This window comes from Taudactylus pleione, unplaced genomic scaffold, assembly GCF_031769625.1.
Source record: "Taudactylus pleione unplaced genomic scaffold, aTauple2 ptg000905l, whole genome shotgun sequence".
NCBI lineage: Eukaryota > Metazoa > Chordata > Amphibia > Anura > Myobatrachidae > Taudactylus > Taudactylus pleione.
In genome coordinates, this window is record NW_028285306.1 from 232,639 (window position 1) to 260,200 (window position 27,562).

Consider the following 27,562-nt stretch of genomic DNA (forward strand, 5'->3'; position numbering starts at 1 on the left):
GGCCGAAACTAGGATAACTGTCACACGGGGCAAGGCAGCAATTTTGCGCCCCCTCCCTTCCCGCACCTGGATTTTGTCCTTGCTCCTCCATAAGGCAGTGCACTAGTCAGATGTCCCTGGCATAGTGACTTACATTATTCCACACACCAGAATGCCCATTACACATTATGCCACACACGGTAATGCCTATTACCAAAGCGCCACTTACATATTTGCCCGACACCATTTTATGCCCCACAGTAAGGCTTCTAATTACTTTAAAATGACCTGCTCGTTGTCGGGGGTTCCATGCTCATTGCCAGGGGGTTTCACACTCGTTGCCATGGGGTTTATGCTCGTTGCCATGGGGTTTATGCTCGTTGCCATGGGGTTTATGCTTGTTGCCAGGGGGTTTCACGGTAGAAGATGCAGCTTTCAGCATCTTCTCCCGACACTTGTGGACGGCTAGTACGCATGGAATCTGCTGAAAATGGCCGCCGCCAAGGAGGAGACAGACACTAGAGGTCCAGTAAGGACCTCTAGCATCTGTCTACTCCTAGGCAGTGGCCATTTTTGGATGGCCGTTATCTGAATCTGCAGCCAAGCCACTGTGAGTCAGCCTTTTTTCACCCCATGCATTCCAGCACCCGGTGCACGCGCACCTCTAGCCCCCCCCCCTAGTTGCGGCCCTGCAGTGAAGCATGGTGAAGGTTCGTTGCAAGTTTGGGGCTGCATTTCAGCAAATGGAGTTGGGTATTTGGTCAGGATTAATGGTGTCCTCAATGCTGAGATATACAGGCAGGTACTTATCCATCATGTAATACCATCAGGGAGGCGTCTTTTTGGCTCCAAATTTATTCAGCAGTTTGACAATGACCCCAAATATACAGCCGATGTCATTAAGAACTATCTGTAAAGAAGAACAAGGAGTCCTGGAAGTGATGATATGGCCACCACAGAGCCCTGATCTCATCATCATCATCGAGTCTGTCTGGGATCATATGAAGAGAGAAGGATGTGAGCAAGCTACATCCACAGAAGATCTGTGCTTAGTTCTCCAAGAGGTTTGGAACAACCTCCCTGCCAAATGACTTTAAAAACTGTGTGCAAGTGTACCTAGAAGAAGTGATGCTGTTTTGAAGGCAAAGAGTGGTCACACCAAATATTGATTGGATTTAGATCGCTCTTCTGTTCACTTTGCATTTTGTTAATTGATAAAAAATGAACTATTAACGCTTCTGTTTTGTAAAGCATTCTTACCTTGCAGCATTTCTTCCACACCTGCCTAAAACTTTTGCATAGTACTGTATAATATTATAAGGGCACAGTCGTGCCCTAATATTAAGGCTAAATCTAAAAAAACAGATTTCTCCATAGAGGACTCCTGAGGGGGGACGGCTTGGTGTTTAAGGGGCTACACCTCAAAACTTATTGGAGGTACCGAGCTGAAATTTGGCACGGGCAGGTAGAACTGTCGATGGGTGCAGCATGCCAAATTTCAGGGCAAAAACAAAAAAAATATATAAGGATTATTCGGACGTAACATAAAGTATCAACTGTTAGTTTTTTCTGACACTCAATTAGGACCACTTTTCTGTTGTTCTCTATGGGGGATTTTTGGGAAGACATAACTCAGGGTAGGAGGCAAATTTAGACTTGGGATTTGTTTTATTAGCTAGCTATTGTTCCAGGGTAGGTGCTTTTGGGGTTTAGGTAATTAAGAAAGTTACAGTTTTTAAACTATTACCTCAGCTTGTTGCTCAGCCTCAGTAGAAGCCTTCAGCAGGTGTACTCACTGTGGCTTCACTTGGGTGCACCAAGATGGCTGGCCAGTGCGGGCAGTAGCGGTGGTGGGCTCGGAGGAAGGAAGCAGCTGTTAGCTGCAGCCAGGACCCGGGGGAGGGGGGGTGCTAGCGGGCGTTAGCTGCGGCCGGGACCTGGGAATGGTAGTGGCGACAGTGCGGGAGGTGGTGGTGGTAGCAGCAGGACCCGGGGGAGGTAGCAGTAGACAGATGCAGGCTGAGATCTGAAAGATTTGTGATACCTGCATTGCATATAAATTAAACAAACACAGAAGCAGAGACGGGATCATTGAGACCCGTCTGTGCTTCTGTGTTTAAAAAAAAAAAAGACAAACCTGTGTAAAAAAAAAAAGAAAAAAATGTGTTGTGGGCCCCCCCACCCCAAAAAAACTAAAAAAAAACCACAGCACCGTTCTTTGGAAAGCCAGTACTAGTTGTGCTAAATACAAGAGACAAACAACATAGGGGTCCCCTGTATTCAGGGCAACCAGCACTGGGCTCTGATCCGATCCTGGTTCTGGAAATACAGGGGGAAAAAAAATGTGCCGGGTCCCTCTCTATTTTCCAGAACCAGCACCGGACCCTTTCTAGCAGGGGGGGGGGTGATGCTACAGCCAGGGGAGCCCTTTCACCAGGCCCCCCAGCTGAAGCACCATCCCTGACTGCTAGTCAGCCCAAGCCGGGAATCCCTGGGGAGCTGGTGACCCCCCCAATAAAGGGATCCTCCTTTCCAGGACACCCCAGGCTGATAACCTGGGGCTATCCCCGGCACCCCTGGCCGGTGGGTGCCAGGTTGACTATGTAAAGTGTGGTGCAAGTAAAGAGTTAAAATATTGTCTTTTCCTGTGGAACTACATTTCCCAGCAAGTCTCCCTCACATGCTGGTACTTGGAGAACCACAAGTACCAGCATGCAGGGCATTATGGGCCTGCTGGTACCTGTAGTTCTACAGCAAAATAAATATTTAAACACAGGACACACACACCGTACAAAGTAAAAGTTTATTAAACATACATGCACACTCACACACATGTAGACATACTCACCTACTGTATGTTTCCCTGTAGCCATTGGTCCCCTCCTCCAATAGTTTATCCATAGGGTACCTGAAAAAAAAACAAAAACATACTCACCTTCTCCTATGCGTGCATTGGTCCTCTTCGGTCCAAAGTAGGCAATCCCAGGGCTTGGCAAAGCAAAAAAATGAATAGCGCGGACCCACGGACATTAGTACTGTCCTACAAGGACATTATTATGCGAATGAGAGCTTAGCGGCGGGATTTCACTATGGAAACTCCGCCGCTGAGCACTCATTGGCTGAGAGAGGCGCACCTTCTGCCTCTCAGCCAATGAGCGGTTCTTTCCATTGACTTCAATGGTGAGAACTTTAAAGATGGCCGCCAAGAGTGCATCTGTACTGCTTATTTTTCCCCTCTCCACGCCTTTGTGTCTGCCCCATCCACACCGCTCTGTCTTCTCCCCCCATCCACCACGCTCTTATTCCATCTGCGCAGCTCTATGTCCTGCTCAGACCTCATAGACTGCATGTGTGTATTTCAATGAGCACACAATTCTGTGAATTAGCAGCTCCACCATTTTGTGAGTGACAGCAATCTCACTCTGTGAGAGTGTTGAATCTGCAGTTAACCACAGGGTGTGATGTCATACCATATCTGTATTGCGCAAGTAACACGTCCAGTAAGGCGTCAGCCTTATTGATCATAATTTCATTGCTTTTTGGAGTTTGAGTGGCAGAAATTCAATAGGTTTTGTAAAATTTCAGATCATGTCTAAGAAGCCTTAATGGGACATGTGAAACCGTAACGTAAGGTTGTTTGTCGATAGATAGACACAGAAACCAGTATTTTAGTAGCCAAATAAATGAAAGTTTAGTGGTATTTATGCATACATTGCACAATCATAGTGCAGTATGTCAAGTTCCACTAAACTTAGGTTTAATTGGCTACTAAAATACTACACAATCTGTGCCTTCTTGGCGTTTGTGTATATACTGTATTAGAGGTGAGCGTGAGACTATAATTGCGGCTGACTTGCACACAAATCTGTATTTGATCCCTTTTTTCCATCCTTTGATCTCAATTTATACTTGTTTTGTAGATCATACAATGCTACCAGAATATCCAGCAACATGTAAGTACATCATTTATTATAAATGATCTATAAAGCATAACAGTAGTATTAGTGTTTCTCCTGCACAAAGCTTTTAAAAAATATTAATGTTTGTTCTGTAAGAAGCAACTACTAAAGGAATCATCCAATGTAGCAATAAAAGTAGAAGGGATGGTTTAAAGCCAGTGCAGCTAAGCAGATCTATGTAGTGTACGGCTGCAGGGGATCGGATGTGTGGCTGCACAGTATCTAGACCTGCTGCTTAGCTGCATTGGATGTAAGCTGACCATTACAACAACTAGCTAGAGTTAGCTCTACCAGGCTTCCTGCGCAGGAGCAAATAGCAAGTGTGTTAGTTGTCTGACTGTGGTGTCTGAGGTTGGCAGTTCAAGTACTGGCTATGACAATGCTGTGAAATATGTGTTTTAAATTCAGGGGATGCAAGTGAATGACAAAATGCACATAAATCACACAATTACTAATAGCTCACACATATTAAGTCTATAGATATTGTACAAGAGGTTTGGTTCCTTGTTTGGAGCATTCTGAAAGTATGTATAAGTGTGCTATAATGATATATGGGGGGTATACACCATACATGCCTACCCTCCCGGTTTTCGCGGGAGGCTCCCGATTTTTCGGGAAACCCCCCGCACCTCCGGAAGGGTAGGCATTTCTCCCACATTCTGCCCACTTCCTAGTGAAGTGGGCAGAATGAGGAGAATACCCGCTGCGATCGCGGGTCTCCGTGAAGGGGGCGGGGCTTAAGATGTGAATCTGCATGAATCACAGCATTTGGCCCCGCCCCCTATGTAAATTTTACCCAATCGCGGCAGTTTTGCCGAGAGGGGGCGGGGCTTAATGGAGCAAATCGTTAGGCATCGCCCCCCTGCTGCTTCTCTTACCCGGGCTTCTCCCGGGAAGAGATTATAAAAGGTAGGCAACTATGGTATACACACACACACACACACACACATCCATCCTGCATATACCCCTGAAGAAAGCGCTGATAGCATAGTGTTTTAGTAGCCAAATAAACAAAAGTTTGCCTGTTTTTATGCATAAATTACACAATGATAGTTACACAATGATAGTTACACAATGATAATGCAGTATGTCAAAGTACCACTAAACTTAAGTTTAAGTGGTTGCTAAATTACTACACAATCAGCGCCTTCTTGGTGTTTGTTGTGTATATATTAGAGATGAGCGGTTTTGCTGAAAACCGAACACACCTGAACTTTGGGGTTCCAAGTAGAACCTAGTCCCGGCTCAGGTCCAAGGCCGGCCTGACCTATATGCCGGTAGAGGGCGCCGCGGGAGTCATGGACAGTGAGTTACTCACTTGGTCCCGATGGGCGCCCTCACCGGACACTGGCAAACTCCACTGAGCCGAGACGATAGGAGGTGGTGCGCCTACTGCCATTGATTTTAGCGCGTGGGCAGCCGGTGTGGGTGCAGTGGGGGATGGTGGTATGTGTGGCATTTGCTGGGGTGCGGCAGGTGCAGGGTGTTTTGGGCCAGTGGCATCGGCAGGGGATGTTGGAACCGGTCAATAACATCTTCAGAGTCTGCAGTCCCCGCGCCCCCAACCAATCACTGAGCTGACAGCATCTCTTTATCCAATGGCTGACTGAGACCTCTGCCTCCTGGTCATGTGACCGTTGTGACGCCGCCGGGTTGGCTCGCCTCTCTGAGTATGGTCGGCCCCCACTGCCATGAGGGTGGTGGGGCTGCCATTTATCCCCAAGCCTGCAGACTGCCCCTGCCTCTCTCTCCCACGCTCCCACCGCTCCTCTGGGCTCCGAAGGGGAGGGCAGTGCCACTGCGCTGCTACTATGAGGACATCTCACTGCCGCCAGCTGTCACCGAGATCAGTGGCAAACAGAGGATTTCTAGAGGGGGGTTTCCAAATGCTTTATTTTAAAGCAAGTGTGTCCAGTCCATGAATAGGGAATAATTAGCACTTAACCAGCTATAATATACATCATACATACAAAGTATAGTGTATGTAATAATTCTGACATATACAGGAAAAGTGATTACAGTAAGCCATTATATGCAGAAGTAAGGACGTCCTGCCCGAGTTGAATGTTTGTTCTTATTTCAGCTGTGGGCTCCATTCCAGATCATTTGATCGGGAGTCTGGGAGAGGGATCTTAAAAACATGCAACTTTAGTATCATATTCTATTTCTATTGTGGGCGTCATGGAGTGGGTTGGGAAGGGGGGTTTCCAGGCAACCGGAAACCCCCCCTGCGTTTGCCTATGACCGAGATGCCGCACACTACTCTGGCGCTGAGGAAAAAGCAGCTCTCGGTAAGTACAAGCACCGGGTGTGAGCATGACAGAGAGGAGGGGGGAGGTGTGTGTGTTTCTGCGGGGGATGGGGGGCACTGTGCAGCCCCTGGGTGCAGATAAACTGTACAGCTCCTTGGTTTAGGAGCACTGTGAAGGTGGGTGGGGGGTGGAAAGTGCGCTAGTAGGCCTCAGGTCCATTGCACACCTATACACTGCTCACCTGCACGCTGCACACCTAACCGCTGCTCACCTACACTCTGCTCACCTACACTCTGCTCACCTACCCGCTGCTCACCTACACTCTGCTCACCTACCCGCTGCTCACCTACACACTGCTCATCTGCACGCTGCACACCTACCCGCTGCTCACCTACACTCTGCACACCTACACTCTGCTCACCTACACGCTGCACACCTACACTCTGCTCACCTACACGCTGCACACCTACACTCTGCTCACCTACACTCTGCTCACCTACATGCTGCTCACCTACACACTGCTCACCTACACACTGCTCACCTGCACGCTGCACACCTGCACGCTGCACACCTGCACACTGCTCACCTACACACTGCTCACCTGCACGCTGCTCAGCTACACTCTGCTCACCTACACACTGCTCACCTGCACGCTGCACACCTACCCGCTGCTCACCTACACTCTGCTCACCTACATGCTGCTCACCTACACGCTGCTCACCTACACACTGCTCACCTACACACTGCTCACCTACCCGCTGCTCACCTGCACACTGCTCACCTACACTCTGCTCACCTACACACTGCTCACCTACACACTGCTCACCTACACACTGCTCACCTACATACTGCTCACCTACACACTGCTCACCTACACACTGCTCACCTGCACACTGCTCACCTACCCGCTGCTCACCTGCACACTGCTCACCTGCACACTGCTCACCTGCACACTGCTCACCTACACACTGCTCACCTGCACGCTGCTCAGAGCTTTACATGCTTCTCCTTTTGAACCCCTGAAATCAGTAGTCCTGAAGTGGTTGACAGCGAAGACGTTTTTTCTTCTAGCTACCGCTTCGGCCCGCAGGGTCCCTGATTTAGCAGCCTTATCTTTTCATTCTCCTTTTTTAATAATTCATCAGGATAAAGCTGTTCTTCGCACTAGGGCGGGATACCTTCCTAAGGTAATATCCCGGTTTCATACGTGAAGAAATTGTGGTTCCGGCTTTACAAGCTTCTAGCCTCCAGGGTCCAATTAGCAATGTCAAGAGCCCAGGTGAGATGCTGTGTCTGGTGAATAATGGAATATACTTGTGATTCCACAATTAGGCCTATTGTCCCCATAACTCTATCTACTTCTTCTGAGCTTGGATTATCACCAGGGTTGCTAGTAACTTTCCATAGCTTTTTCTGCTTTAACAGAATCTCCGGGGTAAACTTCTATGTAGCATCATTGTCTGCACCTGTCAGCTTCTCAAAACTCATGCTGATCCCTGCACTGTACATTCATCATACAGGTGAATAAGGGTCTGTCTGTACTTACTCAGTTCCACTTATTCAATTTCACTGCAGCTTGTTCCACAGGTATCTGGACTATTTGCAACTGGGATCGTGCAAAGTGATGGCCTTGGTTCAGATCCCACTTGTGCTAGGCTGAGCCTATGGCTGGGCTCATAACCTGTTAGCAGAGCAGTGTACTGGGCCCATGACCTATTGGCAGAGTATAGCAGAGTGCACCTGGGCATGTGACCAGGGAGGGACACTGGTGTCTGTAACTTGACAGATGGTATGCTGTAAATATATACTGTATGTATATAATCACAGACCGTACAGTGGGCCCTGGGTGTACAGGATGTTACAGGCTTGTTAAGTGAGTTGCGCAGCAGAGGTGCAGATGGCGGGTAGTCCACACGTTGCACAGCTTAACCAGGTTTCAAGTTTATTTAACCAGATAGAACAAAAAGAGACAAAAAGAGGCATTGAGACACAGGGATAAACAGGTACAATAACAATGTTGGAGTGAAAGGGTATTGCTGGACATTGTAGTGCGCCGGTCAATAAGATGGGGCATGACCTTGTGGATTGTGGCTCTAATGGTGGTGGTGGTATAGCTACTTGCATTACTCTGTAGGGCTCTTCCAGTCTCCTACAATACTGAGGGGGAAAGATGCGCCAACATGACCGCATGCGTAGTAGCGCACGTCGGAGGTCAGGCCTTTTGCTGAGCCGCGGAGCGTCCTAGAGTCCGCCGGCTCTGCTGCTGTATGGATTTGAGGCAGCGCAGAGCTCTCCTCGCTGAACAAGTATGGCCTCCTACGTGAACGGTTCTGCGCCCATCAACTCAACTACAATCAGTGGCGCGCCTGTGACAGTCCCATAGGATGCAACATCTCCATGCTTATGTTTAGCCGCCCACCCCGTGTCTTCCCAGTCACCGTCCAGGAGCATCCCATATATTTCTGCTACCGTGTATCTAAATTTGTACTACGGCTCTATACAAATTAAGTCAGGACGCACACGCGCAGGCGAAAAACATCGCACTGCGTCCGACTTTGCCGCTGTATCCAACTCACAATCAGTCCCCATAGGGTGTACAGCTAGTATCTATATGCCTTGATCTGACAAATCCCCCTGCTCGGCCTAACGTCCCTGCGCAGTGCTAGAAATTACTTTCTTAGCATATTAATCAGTAGTATTAATGCGGAACATAGAAGGGATTTCGGGCGCGCCTCTCCTTGTCCGTCATCGCCTATTCAAGCTCATTTCTTTCATTTATGTACATGGGATTTAATGTTAATATTTTGCACGATTTATGTAGTTTTCTTGATTGCATTTCTTTATGTTCTTGTTGCAGTGGACGTTGGCGATAATGTAGAAGGTATGTATAGTACTTTATTTTCTGCTTAAACACAGTATTTAATGTAATGATATGAAAGAAAGTTCTGTTTTAAATGCACGTTGTGAGAGTGATGAATAGGGAACAAGCAGGTACTGTGCGTCCCCTGTACTCTCCCCTAATACCCACTACAGACACCACAGAACTATCCTAGAGATGCTTTCATCACCCCAAACCGAGGGGTAACTTGGAAGGAAAACAGGGCCGGGGTCCTTTGTGTCCTAAAGTAAACTCCCTCCAAAAAGTGGGTCAAAAATACTAGGGGGGAATACTTACTAAGGGTCGATTTTGATGGATTTTAAATCGATCAAAAACCATTAAAATCGACCTTTAGTAAATACACCCCTATAAGTTACTATCCTAAACAGGCAGCTATAGAGCAGGGCTCTATCCTGTCCTGTGTCCCACCCCTGAACCCGTGATGTCATTACGTCATGCCTACAGGACGGGGCTGCCGTCACGTGGAAGTAGAACACTGCCTGGAACGTCTAATCTTAAAATACGTAATACATTAATAACTTAAGCATAGTACGATATAGGCAAATTAAACGTAAGTGTAGTATATCTCGCTGGTGACCTGATTGGATTTGGAGATCTCTCCAGATACACTTCTGGAGGATCATCACTTACATACTTTTTATTATTTATCCAGTTAATTATGATTGATGAAAGGTATGGAAGTTCTGAACTGATTTTATCTCCTTTTCAAAATCTCTGTTGAGGGCAAACAAATGTGTCAATCTGTGCAGGCTCTTAGCATTTCATGTGATGGCAGGAGGATATTTCAGAGCAGACAGAGCTCATAGGGGCAATCAAAAGCCACTCTGCTCACTACATCATATGCCATGTGACTGTTGTTACCATGGAAGCCCACAATCATAAATCATTTATTACAGCTTGAAAAATTAAAACAATTGAAAAATATAAATACCAACTTTGTTCTCATAACCTGCTTTAGTGATTTATGTAAAAACAACAAGGGGCTTTTTCACGGTATTGCTGCGGTGAATACATTAGTGAGTGATTATATTTCTTCTCTACTCTGCCCTAGTAAGTCCTATGGGGAATGTGCTTATTTTGGTAAGCAGTGCTCCATGCTCCTCTGTGCAACCATCAGACACTGAAGAATCTGCTTAATACTAGAGATGCGCGGTTCGGTTTGGGCTCGGAACTTCCCACCAAGTTCGGATCTCAGAACGAGGCAAAACACCAACGTTCACGGCCATCTTGGCACAGATCAGAACTTGACGGGAAGATCTGAGCAAAACCGAACTGCTCGTCTCTACTTATTACAAGGAGAAGGCATTTGCATTAATTAGTGACTGCCAACATGAATATCAGACGTCTTCAAATGAACAATGTACTGAAAACTTAGGGCCTGATTCAGAGCCGCTCGCTATTTGCGGTCGTTCGTTCAAAAACAAGGGGTGGCTATTCAAATGAACCGTTCGCCTAATGCGGTCTGTTCACACCTCTAAGTCTGAACGAGCGAGCAAAACTTGCGGTTGTAATTTAGAAAAATACGCCCCCTGGCCGCTCGCATCATACGTCATGTCCGCTATTTATTAGATTAATCGAGTACATCGAACAGCGTATGAACTGCTCGCTATTCTTGTGGCTGGTTTTTCCTACCACTATTTTGCGAGCAGTTCTGACTATAAAACAACCAGGTGACGTGGTCAATGACGCTGCTGTATTAATTATGCACACCCTTAAAACGGCCGTTTTGACCTTTAAGCACGCCTGCGTTCTGAATTCCACTCCCCGTTCACAAGCACCTTCCCCTGTTACCACCCACATACGCCTCCTCCTGTCACTCAAAGTAGCAGGCATTCGCTATATTGCGAACTAACGATTTTCGGCCGCACTGACTGGTTCGCGCATGCGTACTAAAAACCGTATGCATGCGCAGATGGCCGAACATCGCTCGGAGCGAGCGTACTGCCGCTTACGAGCGGCTCTGGATCAGGCCCTCAATCCCCTATTTTCAGGCCCAGTGCTTGCACCATGTGAGCCGAGGCAGTTGCCTAGGGCACCACTGGCTATGGGGAATCTAAAGCTTTGAGTGAGTGACATAGCGCTTTATATTCCCCTTATTCTTACTGGATTTAAAAGGGCAAATGTAACGTACAGAAAAAAAGCCTGCTTTTGGCTGTGTTACTATTGCCGGGATGCAGTTGAAATGCCGACCGTCGGGATGTCGGCGATCAGAATGCCGGCTCTGTAATGCCGACGCCAGTATCCCGAATACCAGCATCCCGATGATAAGTACAGGGGTTAGGAGGAGGTTAGGGGTCAGTGTTAGGCACTAGGGGGAAGATTATGAGGGTGGTTAGGGGTAAATTTGCCGACAGGTGTCGGTATCCTAACCCTGTCGGGATGCCATTGTCGGGATTCTGACTGCCAGGATCCGGAGCACCGGCATCCGGTACCCACCCCCTACTGCCCTATTATATCCAGCCCTCAAAACCGCAAATAATTGACAGCTGTGCAAAAAACAATCTAGTAAATAAAACCCATAATGCCATCTGTCATTCATTGTTTTGCCCCTGGATGAAGGGCTGATCACTGACATGGATGACTAGCCAGCAGCTGCGCCTCTATGTCCGAGATGGCTGTGAGTATGGCGTTTGACTATGATGTCACACAGCCAAGCGCAACCTGCTCACGAGCAACAGAAGATGCCACGCCCACTTTGCTGGGGGCACTGTTAAGGTTTAAACTGTGGAATAAAGTAGAATATCAGATAAAGGGCCTGATTCAGACCCACTCGCGAGCGGTTGTCCGCTCGCAAGTGGGTCGATGTTCTGGACTGAACATGCGCACGACGGAGGGAGCTCCGTCGTGCGCATGCGCCAGACGCGACGAGCGAAGGAAAGTCCTTCGCTCGTTGTGTCCGATCAAAGGGGGCGTGCTGTCAATGTTGATTGACAGCACGCCCCCTTTGGTAGGCGTGCCGGGGGCGTGCCTCCCTGACGGGGGCGTTCCCACGGGAACGCCTCCCGTCAAAAGCCGGCCCACTGACATCAGTGCGAGTGATTTTGGCTCTGATAGAGCCAAAATCACTCCGGAGCTTGCGGTTGAAAACCTCAACCGCAGGCTCCGGCTCGCAATTTCTATGGTCGCGATGGTCTCGACCATCGCGGCCAACAAAATGCACGCTCGTATAGCCTGTGGGTGGTGACCCACAGCTATACGAGCGTCCAGAAGGACGTTCCATTTTCATGAAGGCCGGCCCTCATTCAGAGCGTGCGCTCTGAATGAGGGCCAAAGTGACCTATGTAATGGCTATTTTTTGCCCCGTATGTATGGTACAGCCCCTATCTGGTGTCTGCATAAAACTTATTATTTCCCTCGGCTGATCTCAGTTATGTTTTGTAGAACTAACTACCAGCAGTATAATACCTACAACCCATGCGTCAGCGGCAGCACGTAAGTACATATTGTTGTTATAAATGAGGCATGACAACTTTTTTTTTACTGTTTCTTCTACAAAAAGTTTTCAAAAGTTTATTAACGTTTGAGCTGTATCTGGCAGCGATTAGCGATAACTGACCAACACGTTGGAGAGACGAAAGATAAAATTTATCGGCCGCGGGAGTGCGCATCTGTCATCGTTCAGGGAATATCCATTAGCAGATACATCGAACGACTGAACAATATATCGTTCAATCGTTCCATTTATCTGCTAATGGATAGGCCTCTTAAGAGACAACAATACTTCTAGGAAACATTGTAGCAATAATAGTAGAAGTATGCCATTTAGTACGGGACCAGGGAGATGTTGAACTCCGCCTCGTGGATTTGTGTACTCAAGCCTCCGCTTCCCGGCGTGTTTAAGCCCAAAATACGAGGGGGCAATGCTTTTACAGCCTTTAACACACTCTACAAAAATTCTCTTTCATGTTCTTTTTTTTTAATGAATGGCCTAAAACCGTATACAGAGAATACTGAAAATGTCCAGGGTGACCTGAGGTCTTACATTTAAGAACAGCTGGCCTTAACTTACTATAGACAAACACAGCCCCAATGGGGTTTCTGCAGGAGCCTGCTCTGAGCTGCCTATGGTGCCTATTCATCAACACTAAAATAACGTTTTTAAGGACATTTTCCTTCAATAACGTTATTTTGGTATTCATGAACAGATATCTCCTTGCTAAGTTCCCCTGCGTTAATTTCCACACTCCCCATACATTAGTACATTAGTACATTAGTATGGGGACATTAGTACATTAGTACATTAGTATGGGTACATTAGTACATTAGTATGGGTACATTAGTACATTAGTACATTAGTATGGGGACATTAGTACATTAGTATGGGGACATTAGTACATTAGTATGGGTACATTAGAATGGGTACATTAGTACATTAGTATGGGTACATTAGTATGGGGACATTAGTACATTAGTACATTAGTACATTAGTACATTAGTATGGGTACATTAGTACATTAGTATGGGTACATTAGTATGGGGACATTAGTACATTAGTACATTAGTATGGGTACATTAGTATGGGTACATTAGTACATTAGTATGGCGACATTAGTACATTAGTATGGGGACATTAGTACATTAGTATGGGTACATTAGTATGGGGACATTAGTACATTAGTACATTAGTATGGGTACATTAGTACATTAGTATGGGTACATTAGTATGGGGACATTAGTACATTAGTATGGGTACATTAGTACATTAGTATGGGTACATTAGTACATTAGTACATTAGTACATTAGCACATTAGTATTAGTACATTAGTATGGGCACATTAGTATGGGGACATTAGTACATTAGTATGGGTACATTAGTATGGGGACATTAGTACATTAGTATGGGCACATTAGTATGGGGACATTAGTACATTAGTATGGGTACATTAGTACATTAGTATGGGTACATTAGTACATTAGTATGGGTACATTAGTATGGGGACATTAGTACATTAGTATGGGCACATTAGTATGGGGACATTAGTACATTAGTATGGGTACATTAGTATGGGGACATTAGTACATTAGTATGGGTACATTAGTATGGGTACATTAGTATGGGGACATTAGTACATTAGTATGGGGACATTAGTACATTAGTATGGGCACATTAGTACATTAGTACATTAGTATTAGTACATTAGTACATTAGTATTAGTACATTAGTACATTAGTATTAGTACATTAGTATTAGTACATTAGTATGGGGATATTAGTACATTAGTATGGGGATATGGAAATTGTGGTATTCATCAAATTCCGAAAATTATCAATTTTCGGAATTTGATGCAGTTGATATTCGCCACTGTGAGGTGAAACTTAACGCATCTGTAGGCAGTGCTGCGCATGCGCTGGTTTTGCAGATGTAACAGCGCATGCGCAGCACTGTTTCCAGATGCGATAAGGTAGTGTAGGCAGGAAAAGTATCTATTTCCCGAAAAGCTGCCATCGCAAAAATTACAGGTACCGGTATAGATACTTATGGAGAGGTGGAATGATGAATTCCACCTATAATTAGCTAGAACTCTAGTTCTAAAGCTAATTATCTCCAGAGAATTTTTATGTTTAACGAATAGGCCCCTATAACTGCAAAGTTAGATCTTCAATGTGGTTTCAGCACTAATATAATTTAATTAGCTGAAAGAATTGCAGTGTACAGAGGAGGACGAGGGGGTTGCTGCAAGAAACTTCAGTAAAGACCATCAGCTTTCAGACTCTTAGGGGTTTCTCCTATTAGCCGGAATATCCCGTTTGTCCCCGAAAAGTTTTCATCAGTAAATACTTTTCACCAATAATGGTTATCGGGCTATCCCATTAGCCGGCGTTTTCGTGGGTGCGAATTCTTGTATTGCAGTTATCGCACTTCTTTTTTCTGGACCCTGGAGCAGATGATAAGTTGTGCAAAATCCCTACTTTTGGCTAAAAATGTCAGGACTTCATGCAGAACCACTGGGACACCCTCCTCAATGACTAATTAGGAAAAAATATTTTTTAATTAGCTTAATTTGGCCAATAATGACATGTCATTTTTTTGGGTGAAAGAGTAAAAAGTGAAGAAAAAGGTTTATTTGAGGGGGATCTGTATGGACGGGGCAGGTGTTTTAAACATCGCTGGAGGCAGTGACAGGAGTATTTTTAAAATTATTTAAAAAGTGCCTTAAAAGACAAAAATATACTTACATCCATTTTAGTGTACCCTTAATGTAACTACAGCATTTATGTCCAAAAAAACTTGCGTTCTGTCATTATTTCACTGTTTTAGAAAAATGCATATAACAACCATTTGACACAATTTAAGAACCTCAAACCCTTTAATAATGTCCAATAACAGACGTCTATACTATTACCCAATGTTAGTTTAACATTTTTGGGCTACAGGCTGATTTCTCCATTTTCACCTGTACTCATCACCCGCCATCCATGGAAGAATTATTGATCAAATTAGTTATCGCCGGTGTTGTAATAGAATAACCCAATAAATGGGAACGCACATAGCTGCGACAAGTGACATATTCGGGCCATAGGGGCAAAAAGTTTTCATATTCGCATCTAATTGGTTGGTTGGATGTCCTTGTTGGGATGATAGTAATATTAAACTTGAAGTTGGGTTCATTGGTTAACCGATGGGCTGAGGCGTATACCATCCTTTCCATAGCTCGATCACACATATGGTTTCATCGCCCCGTACAGTAACGTGCAAAAATATCCCCTAAACAGGGGTGAACTTTTAGAAACCCCTCTATTGTATGTAAAATATTCCAGGGAACTGGAGCACCAGTACTCACTGTTATTACAATGTTTGTGTTTTCCTTTGTTGCCAGCAGCGTGTGAAGTGTTCCATGCCCTGATAAGGGATTTCCGCGCCCCTGACAGAATTTGCTTTAAAATTTCTCAAGCTCAAAATATGATTGTGAACCTATTACATGATACAAGTACAGGTGGGTACAGGTAACAAATGTCTGTATAACTGAATACTAACCAATCATATGTATCCTCCTGTAATACCACTTGTGGCCACGAGGAATGCTGTGGAGTTTCTCCATGTGGCTTTTTTAAGAGGGCTCTGGGCCTAATTCAGATCCGGACGCTAAGCCGCAATCGCACACTATGGCCAATAGTCTCCCGTCTAAGTATCCATCGCAGTGCGCATACACGAGCCAGTCACTGCGATCGAGAATCGTGCGCTCGTAGCACAAAGACTGAGCGCTACTTTGAGTGACAGTGCCGTTTGTGGGTGGTAACGGGAAGGTCCTGGAGAATGGGGGAATGTGGATGTGCGAACGCAGGCGTGTCTGAGCGTCAAAACGGCGTTCATAATTAACATGGAAGCGTCATTGTACACGTCACCGGGTTGTATATCAGCCTGCAGTGATCGCACTGCTTGCGGAAGGGTAGGGTCTACCTCAAGCGCTGCGTGCAGCTCCGATGGCTCCCGATGTTACTGATTAATCACACCTTTCCTGGAGATGACGTGTGTTAAGAAAGAAAAGTGGGCGACTTTACACCAGCGTGCGATCACTCTGCCATCACTCTCTAAGACATAGAGGGCGTCTTTAAGCCTTGCCGTGCGATCGCGGAATTTGCATACCCTGCCCCTGACGGCTGTGAAAGTGCGCTGCATTGCGTCCGTGTCCTGGTTACAGATAAGATGTTAGTACGGTAAAATGCTTCATGGGGGCAGGGCTGGCACTAGCATATAGTGGATATTGGCTGTTGCCATCGATACCAGTGGTTATGGGGCACCTAAAATAAAGCATGAGTGATATAATATCACTCACCTAGCCCTTACAGCACATGCACAGCTGACGTGTAATAAAGCAGCCTCTTACCTGTGAATCGCCTCCATGTCAGTGCTACGCGAGTGGTGTGGCGCTTGTCTATGGTGTCACACACTGGTGTATCTGTCATTGTAACATAGTATCACATTCGCCCCTGGGCCAAGTGAGCCCACCAAACACTCTGTACCCAGAATGGTTGCTTGTAGCGGATCACCCTTTCCTTTTCTCACTGGAGCCATCTTTCACGTGATATATTCGGAAAGATGGCGACAGTGTAGATGATAATAAAGACTCTTTTCTGATTTTTTTCGATCTTCCGCGCACACGCCATCTCCTAAAAATAGCACATGGAAGTTGGCAGCACCACCAGCAAAAGGATTGCCAAGGGGAGGGCTGTGTGCTGCGGGGAGTGTATTTATACACCTCTGATGTCACAGTCAAAATCTGACCATGACATCAGTCCCACCTCCAGCCTGCTAAGGTAAGCAATATAGGAAGTGACATGGGTGTAACTAGTCATTTGTGGGCCCCATAGCAACATTTGCAAGGGCCCAATCCACTGATAAATGGCAAAAACATTCTCCCATAGAGACATGGGACAGACAAGGAAGACAGCCCCAAACCCCCCCCCCCCCAACCGCCTCAGCAGCTGCACCCACTGCACCTATTGCAGTTACGCACATGGAGAGTGACGTAACCAAGGGGAGAGTGGGGCGCTGCCTCCAGACATGGAGAGTGACGTAACACAAGAGGAGAGTGGGGGGCTGCTTCCAGACATGGAGAGTGACGTAACACAAGGGGAGAGTGGGGGGCTGCTTCCAGACATGGAGAGTGAGGTAACACAAGGGGAGAGTGGGGGGCCGCTTCCAGACATGGAGAGTGACGTAACACAAGGGGAGAGAGGGGTGCTGCTTCCAGACATGGAGAGTGACGTAACACAAGGGGAGAGTGGGGTGTTGCTTCCAGACATGGAGGGTGACTTAACACAAGGGGAGAGTGGGGGGCTGCTTCCAGACATGGAGAGTGACGTAACACAAGGGGAGAGTGGGGTGCTGCCTCCAGACATGGAGAGTGACGTAACACAAGGGGAGAGTGGGGTGCTGCCTCCAGACATGGAGAGTGAGGTAACACAAGGGGAGAGTGGGGGGCTGCTTCCAGACATGGAGAGTGACGTAACACAAGGGGAGAGTGGGGCGCTGCTTCCAGACATGGAGAGTGACGTAACACAAGGGGAGAGTGGGGCGCTGCCTCCAGACATGGGGAGTGACGTAACACAAGGGGAGAGTGGGGTGCTGCCTCCAGACATAGAGAGTGACGTAACACAAGGGGAGAGTGGGGCGCTGCTTCCAGACATGGAGAGTGACGTAACACAAGGGGAGAGTGGGGTGCTGCCTCCAGACATGGAGAGTGATGTAACACAAGGGGAGAGTGGGGTGCCGCCTCCAGACATGGAGAGTGACGTAACACGAGGGGAGAGTGGGGCGCTGCTTCCAGACATGGAGAGTGACGTCACACGAGGGGAGAGTGGGGCGCTGCCTCCAGACATGGAGAGTGACGTAACACAAGGGGAGAGTGGGGCGCTGCCTCCAGACATGGAGAGTGACGTAACACAAGGGGAGAGTGGGGTGCCGCTTCCAGACATGGAGAGTGACGTAACACAAGGGGAGAGTGGGGTGCCGCCTCCAGACATGGAGAGTGACGTAACACAAGGGGAGAGTGGGGTGCCGCCTCCAGACATGGAGAGTGACGTAACACAAGGGGAGAGTGGGGTGCCGCCTTCAGACATGGAGAGTGACGTAACACAAGGGGAGAGTGGGGTACGGCTTCCAGACATGGAGAGTGACGTAACACAAGAGGAGAGTGGGGGGCTGCTTCCAGACATGGAGAGTGACGTAACACAAAGGAAGAGTGGGGCGCTGCTTCCAGACATGGAGAGTGACGTTACACAAGGAGAGAGGGGGGCGCTGCTTCCAGACATGGAGAGTGACGTAACACAAGGGGAGAGTGGGGTGCCGCCTCCAGACATGGAGAGTGACGTAACACAAGGGGAGAGTGGGGGGCTGCCTCCAGACCTGGAGGGTGACGTAACACAAGGGGAGAGTGGGGGGCCGCTTCCAGACATGGAGAGTGACGTAACACAAGGGGAGAGTGGGGTGCTGCTTCCAGACATGGAGAGTGACGTAACACAAGGGGAGAGTGGGGGGCCGCTTCCAGACATGGAGAGTGACGTAACACAAGGGGAGAGTGGGGTGCTGCTTCCAGACATGGAGAGTGACGTAACACAAGGGGAGAGTGGGGGGCTGCTTCCAGACATGGAGAGTGATGTAACACAAGGGGAGAGTGGGGCGCTGCTTCCAGACATGGAGAGTGACGTAACACAAGGGGAGAGTGGGGGGCTGCCTCCAGACATGGAGAGTGACGTAACACAAGGGGAGAGTGGGGGGCTGCTTCCAGACATGGAAAGTGACGTAACAGAACAAGGGGAGAGTGGGGGGCTGCTTCCAGCTGGAGCAGAGACATGTCCTTTACCAATACTGTAAGGAGGCAGCCTGTATCCGCCATTGGTTAAGATATAACAATTTTCAGCACAAGCAACATGTTGGAAAATTGGAGTAAAACCGTTGTACTGTACATGGGAAACGTCAGCATTACACAGTTGTGTTATTAGGGCTTATTCATACATTCTCTCAATAGCCGTGAAATGCTTTTTAAAATTTTTCTTTCATATTTATGTTCCCAAAATTCCCTCAGGTATCACAATAAACAGTAAACTGGCTCCAAAAGCCGATAGTTTTGTAAGACTTGGACTTCTGCATACAAAAATGAGGCTAAAAGTAGACGTCACAGCTAACAATATTACAGTCACAGAGGATGCAGACGTAAGAACCTACGGCTGGGATTCATCCTTTGAAAAAATTGGGTAAGTAGTAAAGAAATTCGGACTACAGATAACTGCTTGTGTATTCAGGGGCATGTACAGTACTGGCGACAGTTTATACTGCAATAAATAGTTTCCTATCATGTGCACTAAGTTATACATGTGTATACTTATCTACTATATACATATATAATAATTCTGTAAGGTCTCACACATGCCTGAGCAGCAGGGTCCGGGGCTCGTGCCTCAACAGCTTCCGCTGCTACGGAGATGGGACAAACTTAGCCTAGGAGGAGGACCCCGCCAGGAATAGGGTAAGAATGGGAGCGGTGGTGATGAGGGGCGCTATCGGGTGTGTGTTGAGGGGGGAATGTGCAGAACAGAGGCCCTGATTCAGAGCCGGCCGTTCTGACAGAGCGCTCGCTCTGAATCAGGGCCGGTCTTTTTTTTTTTTTTTTTAGAACGGCCTCCTGGCCGCTCGCATAGCTGTAGGTGACCACCCACAGCTATAGCGAGCGGCCATGATGATGGTCGCGATGGTCAAGACCATCGAAACCATCGGGCTTGCGACGAGACCCTTGTGGTAGGGTCTCGTTGCCGCAAGCCCCAGAGAGATTTCGACTCTGACAGAGCCAGAATCTCTCCACTGACATCACTTGTGATGTCAGTGGGGCCGGCCCCAAACGGTAGGCGTTCTCATGGGAACGCCTCCGTTTGGGCAGCCACCCCCCCAGCCTGCCCACCAAAGGGGGTGTGCTGTCACTCAACATCGACAGCACGCCCCCTTTGGTGCGAGACCTGGAGTGACGGATTGCCCGTCGCTATCCGGGTCTCACGCATGTGCTCTGGGCTACCATCGACCCGGTTGCGAGCGCTCAGCGCTTGCGACCGGGTCTGAATCAGGCCCAGAGTCAGCAGAGAGGGGTGGGAGCAGCAGCTTGAGAATGTGTGGGGCGGAGCTGGGGGCATACGCCGGTACCTCTTCTACATAAATTACTAGTACTCTTCATCTGCAGATGGCGTCCACATGGGAGGATACGGTGACTTTTATAGACCGGACAATCTAATAACAGGGTATTCTGTGCAGCTACACTAATATACATCTGCACCTGCATTTAGAAGTTTGCTATGGAGTTCATGGAGAGCAGAACGGTCATGTACATGTCTGGGCAACTTGATTGCATGGTGGTTAGCATTACTGCATCTTAACACTGTGTATGAGTTCAATTCCCATTCAGAGCTCAATCTGTGTGGAGTTTGTATGGTCTCCCCATGTCTTGCGGGATGTCCTCCAGGTGCTCTGGCTTTCTCCCCACTCATAGGTACGGGTAGGCAAATTGGATTCTGACAAATATAATTATATAATTCTATATCTGCATTTAGCTGTGACGTTCATGGGAGGCAGAACTGTTATATACATACGGGAGGCAGTCATAATGTCAACATTATTGTAATGTTGACATTCCTTAATGTTGACATTCAGCAGGGAACGGACGGTTAGTGTATAGGTACTAGGGGAGGAGAGGGTTAGGGTTAGACTATGGGAGGGGAGGCTTTGAGCTAGGGTGCAGTGCAGGAGGGAAGGGTTAGTGTTAGGTACTAGGGGAGGGTTAGGGTTAGACTATGGGAGGGCAGGGTTAGAGCTAGACTACAGGAGGGGAGGGTTAGGGCTAGGGTTCAGGAGGGAAGGGTTAGTGTTAGGCACTTGGGGAGGGTAAGGGTTAGGCTATGGGAGGGGAGAGTTAGGGTTAGACACTAGGGGCAGGATTAAGGTTAGGCAGTAGGGGGAGGAGACGGTTAGGGTTAGACTATGGGAGGGGAGGGTTAGGCTATGGGAGGGGAGAGTTAGGGTTAGACTCTAGGGGCAGGATTAAGGTTTGGCAGTGGGGGAGGAGACGGTTAGGGTTAGACTATGGGAGGGGAGAGTTAGGGTTAGACACTAGGGGCAGGATTAAGGTTAGGCAGTAGGGGGAGGAGATGGTTAGGGTTAGACTATATGAGGGGAGGGTTAGGCTATGGGAGGGGAGAGTTAGGGTTAGACACTAGGGGCAGGATTAAGGTTAGGCAGTAGGGGGAGGAGACGGTTAGGGTTAGACTATATGAGGGGAGGGTTAGGCTATGGGAGGGGAGAGTTAGGGTTAGACACTAGGGGCAGGATTAAGGTTAGGCAGTGGAGGAGGGGAGGGTTAGGGTTAGACTATTGGAGGGGAGGGTTAGGCTATTGAAGGGGAGGGTTAGGATTAGGCTACAGTGCAGGAAGGAACGGTTAGAGTTAGACACTTGGGGAGGGTTAATGTTGGTCTATGGAAGGGCAGGGTTAGAGCTAGGCTACTGGAGGGTTAGGGTGCAGGACAGGGCCGGATTGAGGGCCATTTGGTCCTGGAGCTGAAAATGATCAAGGACCTATTATGAGAAGCGGAGGAGATGTGACCATTACTGTGTAGGTGTGATCAGTGCCATGTGGGAGTGTACACCCCCTACACTATTAGCCCCAATGTCTCCCTAAATATGTAAAAGAAAGCTAACTAGAAATACATTTTTACTACTTATGATTTATGGCTGACCTTGTGGACAGCAGATGGCCAGTCAACATCATGCTGTCATGGTGATGGGCCTATTTTTATGTGGAGGCCTGGAGCTGTAGCTCCATCCGCCCCATTGTTAGACACTTGGGGAGGGTTAGGGTTAGGCTATGGGAGGTCAGGGTCAGGGTTAGTCACTAGTGGGAGGGTTAGGGCTAGGCTTAGGCTATGGGAGGGAAGGGTTAGGATTAGGTACTATGGGATGTTAGGGTTAGGCTGCAGCAGGGGAGAAATTACCATAAGGCACTAGGGGGAGGATTCGGGTTAGGCTATGGGAGGGCAGGGTCAGGGTTAGTCACTAGTGGGAGGGTTAGGGCTAGGCTTAGGCTATGTAAGGGAAGGGTTAGGATTAGGCACTATGGGAGGTTAGGGTTACGTTGCAGCAAGGGAGAGTTAGGGTGAGGCACTAGTGGGAGGGATAGAGTTAGGCTACGGGAGGGGAGAGTTAGGGTTAGACACTAGGGGCAGGGTTAAGGTTAGGCATTTGGGTAGGGGAGGGTTAGGCTTAGGCTATGGGAGGGGAAGGTTAGGGTAAGGCACTAGAGGAGGGGAGGGTTAGGCTACGAAAGCATTAGGGTTAGGCTATGGAAGCAGAGGGTTGGGATTAGGCTATAGGAGGGGTGGGATAGATGGGAGGGGAGGGGATAGTTAGGGATAGGTTATGGGAGTGGAGGTTTGGGATTAGGCTACAGGAAGGACAGGGGGAGTGTTCGGGGTTAGAGTTAGAGGTTATTGATACTCACTAATACTGACTGCCAAAAGCAACGCAGGATCAGCTGGAAGTCCTCATCAACTGACTGCCAGACCTGCTGTACCAGGAAAATCACCATTAGACCACCAGGAGCATTTTAATCATGTAGACATTTCTTCAGTGTCGACATGATAAATGTCGACGTGGCCATTGTGGACATGCCAAGCATTATGACCATGTCAACATTGTCATGTCAACAAAATATACCACACGCCCGTACGTCTGATCCGGCCATTGCTAAGGACATTTAGAACGAAAGACACGTTCTCTGACATCTGATCACTGACTGCTCGTTTCTTCTTTGCAGATTTCTAAAAAAAGATGGTGAACAAATATTGGTGACCGTGAAAGATGGAGCCACAGTGACAATTCACCGATTTGGGGCATCATTGTACCTCTCTTCAAATATAGAAAATAACTATTTGTTATCCAATGATACAATTGGGATGATTGGTATGTATGAGAAGACATGAAATGGTCTCACCATGGAGTAAAGCGGCAACTTAAAAAACAGGGGACCCCTACGCATTTTGTCCCTTGTATTTTTAGAACCAACACAGACTCTACAGAGCCCTGTGCTGGTTCTTAAAATACAGGGGACCCCTACGCATTTTGTCCCCTGTATTTTAAAAACCAGCACAGGTTCTACAGGCTGGTTATGCATATTGGGAGGGGGGTGCATTACTTTTTTTTAAACAATTTTATAGTCCCGTCTTTTTTTAAACAGACAGAAGCCCTCATGGATCTCATTCTCTCTCTCTCTCTCTGACTCTCTCACTCATGAATGAGTGAACACTTTTCTCTTCATTTTAGGCCATAGGACCCCCTTGTCTTAACTCCCCGGGCCCCCCAAAGCCTTAATCCTCTTTTGTCTAAGACTGGTTATACCCATACAATCTTCACTATAAAGTTGAATTTATAGTTTATATTTTCATAAGAGAGGTAAAGTTACATTCGTATCGTAGTGGGAGATCACCTTTTAATGCTAGTCGCATTGAATGGTATAAGTTTACATAGGAAATACTCACAGAACATTCGCGTAGTGTAGTAGCCTCGAACTCAAAAGTTCTCAGGCTATTACATATGTGAGTCCCAGCACCAACTCGCACCTTCAAAAAATGCGAGAAGGTGCGAGTTGGATTTGAACTAAAACTCGAACCCTATTACATTTGGCCCTAAATTGGGATTTGAGGACAGTATCAACAGAGATGGGTAATTCTTTATCCTCATCACCATTGTTTATATGGCGCCCACGGACTCCATAGAACCTGACATAAATGACAAACATAAGAACAGTGGGCCTGATTCAGAGCCGCTCGTAAGCGGCCGCTTGTTCGCTCCGAGCGATGTTCGCACATCTGCGCATGCGTATGGGTCGTAATGCGCATGCGCAAACCAGTCATTGCGGTCGGAAATCGTGCGCTCATAAAACAGCGAGGGGCTGCTAATTTGAGTGACAGTATGAGGCGTTTGTGGGTGGTAACAGGGGAAGGTGCTTGAAAACGGGGGAGTGGAGATCCGAACGCAGGCGTGCCAAACGGTCAAAACGGCGTTTAATGGGAGTGCATAATTAGTAAAGGAGCGTCATCGACCACGTCACTTGGTGGTCTTTTAGCCTGAACTGCTCGCAGTGATAGCGGGAAGAAACACCTACCACAAGCACTGCGAGCAGTTCAGATGCCTTTCGATGTTCCCGATTAATCTAATAAATAACGGAGATGACATGTGATGCGAACGGCAAAGGGGCGTCTTTACAAAATAGCGAGCGCATTTTTCGGACGCACGCTCAGACATAGAGGCGTCAACACACCGCAAAGAGCGAGCGCTCAATTTAAATATGCGGCCCCTTTTTAAGAACGAGCGTCCGCAAATAGCGTCCGGGTCTGAATCAAGCCCAGAATGCATAGCAACAGGTGCATGGTTACAATTGAGCAGAATTCTAAATTCACAAATGTAATTAAAAGGACAGAGGCATACAGCGATTCAGCATCAGGCGTGATAAGGAGCATAGGAGCTGATTGGTTGGTACTTTATCTCTTTCCGCTTTCTCTCTCCCCAAGGCTTAGTACATCTACTCCTATGTATCCAATCATTACCTAATTAACACCACATTGATTGAGCTACTTTACATATTCTCCTTTAAAATCATAAATTTCAATTCATCGAATGTTTGTTTAATACATTTCTTGGAATTTCAGGTCAGTTGCTAAGAAGTGACAAAATCTCTTTCGTATCACACTCTCTGGCTGCCGATGACATGATACTTCCTCTACCCAGGTGAATGGGCCGTGTTACTGTAACTGTCAGAAAAAACATCCTATGGGAGATATGCAGCTGCAGGAAATGGCACATCCGATGTTACATTCCGTCACGCCAGGATAGTAGTACACCTGCACGCTGGCCAATCAGGCGATTGTAAACCTGCATCTCTTTTTGCGCAAGTTCACCTTATTGGCTGCCGAGAATCCCACGGGTCGCACACACTTCCTGGTCCTACAGTCGCCTCTGCATGCGTCCTTCTACCGTACAATGTGCGACTGTGTAAATAGTGACAGGGTTCCTACCAACTACCATCTTATAACCACTTGTGGCAAGAGCAGGGTGCCAGGACGTAATGAAGGATTATCTGGCTTGGCATCCTCTGTCCGCAGGGAATGCATTATGGACCGCATTCAGAGCCGCTCGCATAAAGCGAGCGCTCGTACTGAATGAGGGTGGACGCTTTTATTTTTTTATGAACCAGCCTCCTGGCCGCTCGCTAAGCTGTGGGTAACCACCCACAGCTTTTGCGATCGGCCAGGTGATGGTCGCGACCATCGGGCTTGCGACGAGACCCTTGTGGTAGGGTCTCGTCTGCCGCAAGCCCCAGTGAGCTTCCTGCTCTAATACAGCAGGAAGCTCACTACTGACATTACGAGTGATGTCAGTGGGGCCGCTCACAAACAGCAGGCGCTCCTTCGGGAACGCCTCCGTTTGTCCAGCCACCCCCCCACCACGCCTACAAAAAGGGGCGAGCTGTCGATCAACATCGACAGCCGCCCCGTTTGTAGCGAGCCCCGGAGCGAGTGAATTTCTCACTCGCTCCGGGGCTTGCGCACACGCGGTGCATGCGCAGTGCCCCAACCTTTGACCCGCTTGCGAGCGGGTCTGAATGAGGCCCCATGTGTGCTGTTATTATAATAGATGCAGATGGTTTACTCTATATTGTGACATTTGATGTCGCCAGGAGGGTTCTCCCAGGTACCACTAGCTGACCTGGATGGGTCAATCAGCTGTGGGAACAGTTTTGCCCAGAAAGATGCTTGCCGGTTACTTTTGGTTTGGGACATGAGTTACCCATTATTGCCTTCCAAGTGGGTGCCAGTTGTTCTCATGCAATGCCAGATAGAGCCACTCTCCGCAGGGTGCCTGCTACAATCTGAGGGCTGGGGGAGGCTCAGTGGTCCACTGGAAGTACTCGCCCTGATGTTCTTAGGGAGCAGCCCCATCGCGGCCCTTCTACTGCGGGTACCAGAACAGGCTTGAAAGAGGGACACAAGAGCCCAATGTGTGTTGAGATTCACATCAAGACAACACTGACTAGGCGTTGAAGGCCCCTGATAGACTGATGGGGGATTGTGCCAGTACTTGCATTTTGCTGTCTCCATAGATTTTGCTAGTCTGTGGACCTGCCAAGCACAGAAAGACTTTCATCTTGGTCCCTGCCCATTAGCAGAGGAGTGGAACGGTTTAGCTCAGAAGATAGGACGTCACCCCAGAGGAACAATAATTATAACCCCTTTATAGTAGGGTTATCTGGTAGTCTTTATATATGATATATTAAGTCCTATATCTTAAATGTACTTTTGTATCTTTCTAGTTTTGTTTCCAAAGTGATTTCGAACTTAGGCCCAGATTTTTCAACAACTTATATTCTTGTTATTACTTGTTACTAATCTTATAATGGTTCTCCAACCAATCAGCTCCTCAGTGTCATGTGTTTGAAAAATGACAGTTAAGAGCTGATTGGTTGGAGCACCATTTGAGATTAGTAGTGCAGGATTTCTAGAGGGGGTTTTCCCAATGGAAATGGTTGAGTGCAGCCAGCCCACGAAGAGGACATCGGGCCTGATTCAGCAAGGATCGCAGTTGCTAATACGCACGCAATTGACCGATTGTAACGCACTGGGCATGCGTATGCATCGAAGTGCGCGTGCGACAACCGACCATTGCGATCAGGACTGTGACTGCAGTGACTACGCATACCCATCGCAAAGTGATTGACAGGAAGCACTGTTTGGGTGTGGTGATGGGGGGGTTAGAGAAACGCAGGCGTACCTGTGCGTTTGAACTCTGTTACATGGGGGCGCGTAAATTAGCCATTGCGATAGGATAAGCAGCTTGAGCTCCCACTGCGCGCAATGAAGTTAGCAATTTCTAAGTAAGGTCAGGGCTGCTGTCATTTTGTGTAAGGGACCGATGGTACTCGATGGTTTTGCTATTTAAC

At 47.6% G+C, this 27,562-nt stretch overlaps 1 protein-coding gene across 1 annotated transcript in view; it reads left to right on the plus strand.

Moving 5' to 3' along the window:
• The window catches only part of LOC148473874 (inter-alpha-trypsin inhibitor heavy chain H3-like), a 65,513-nt gene that overhangs the window by 37,237 nt on the left and 714 nt on the right, over window positions 1-27,562 (plus strand). Inside the window, exons 16-21 of the mRNA XM_088459319.1 lie at window positions 3,900-3,932; window positions 9,048-9,071; window positions 15,909-16,025; window positions 19,617-19,785; window positions 23,384-23,529; window positions 25,275-25,353. Coding sequence (XP_088315445.1) covers window positions 3,900-3,932; window positions 9,048-9,071; window positions 15,909-16,025; window positions 19,617-19,785; window positions 23,384-23,529; window positions 25,275-25,353 — 568 coding nt within the window. The remainder of the gene's footprint in view (window positions 1-3,899; window positions 3,933-9,047; window positions 9,072-15,908; window positions 16,026-19,616; window positions 19,786-23,383; window positions 23,530-25,274; window positions 25,354-27,562) is intronic.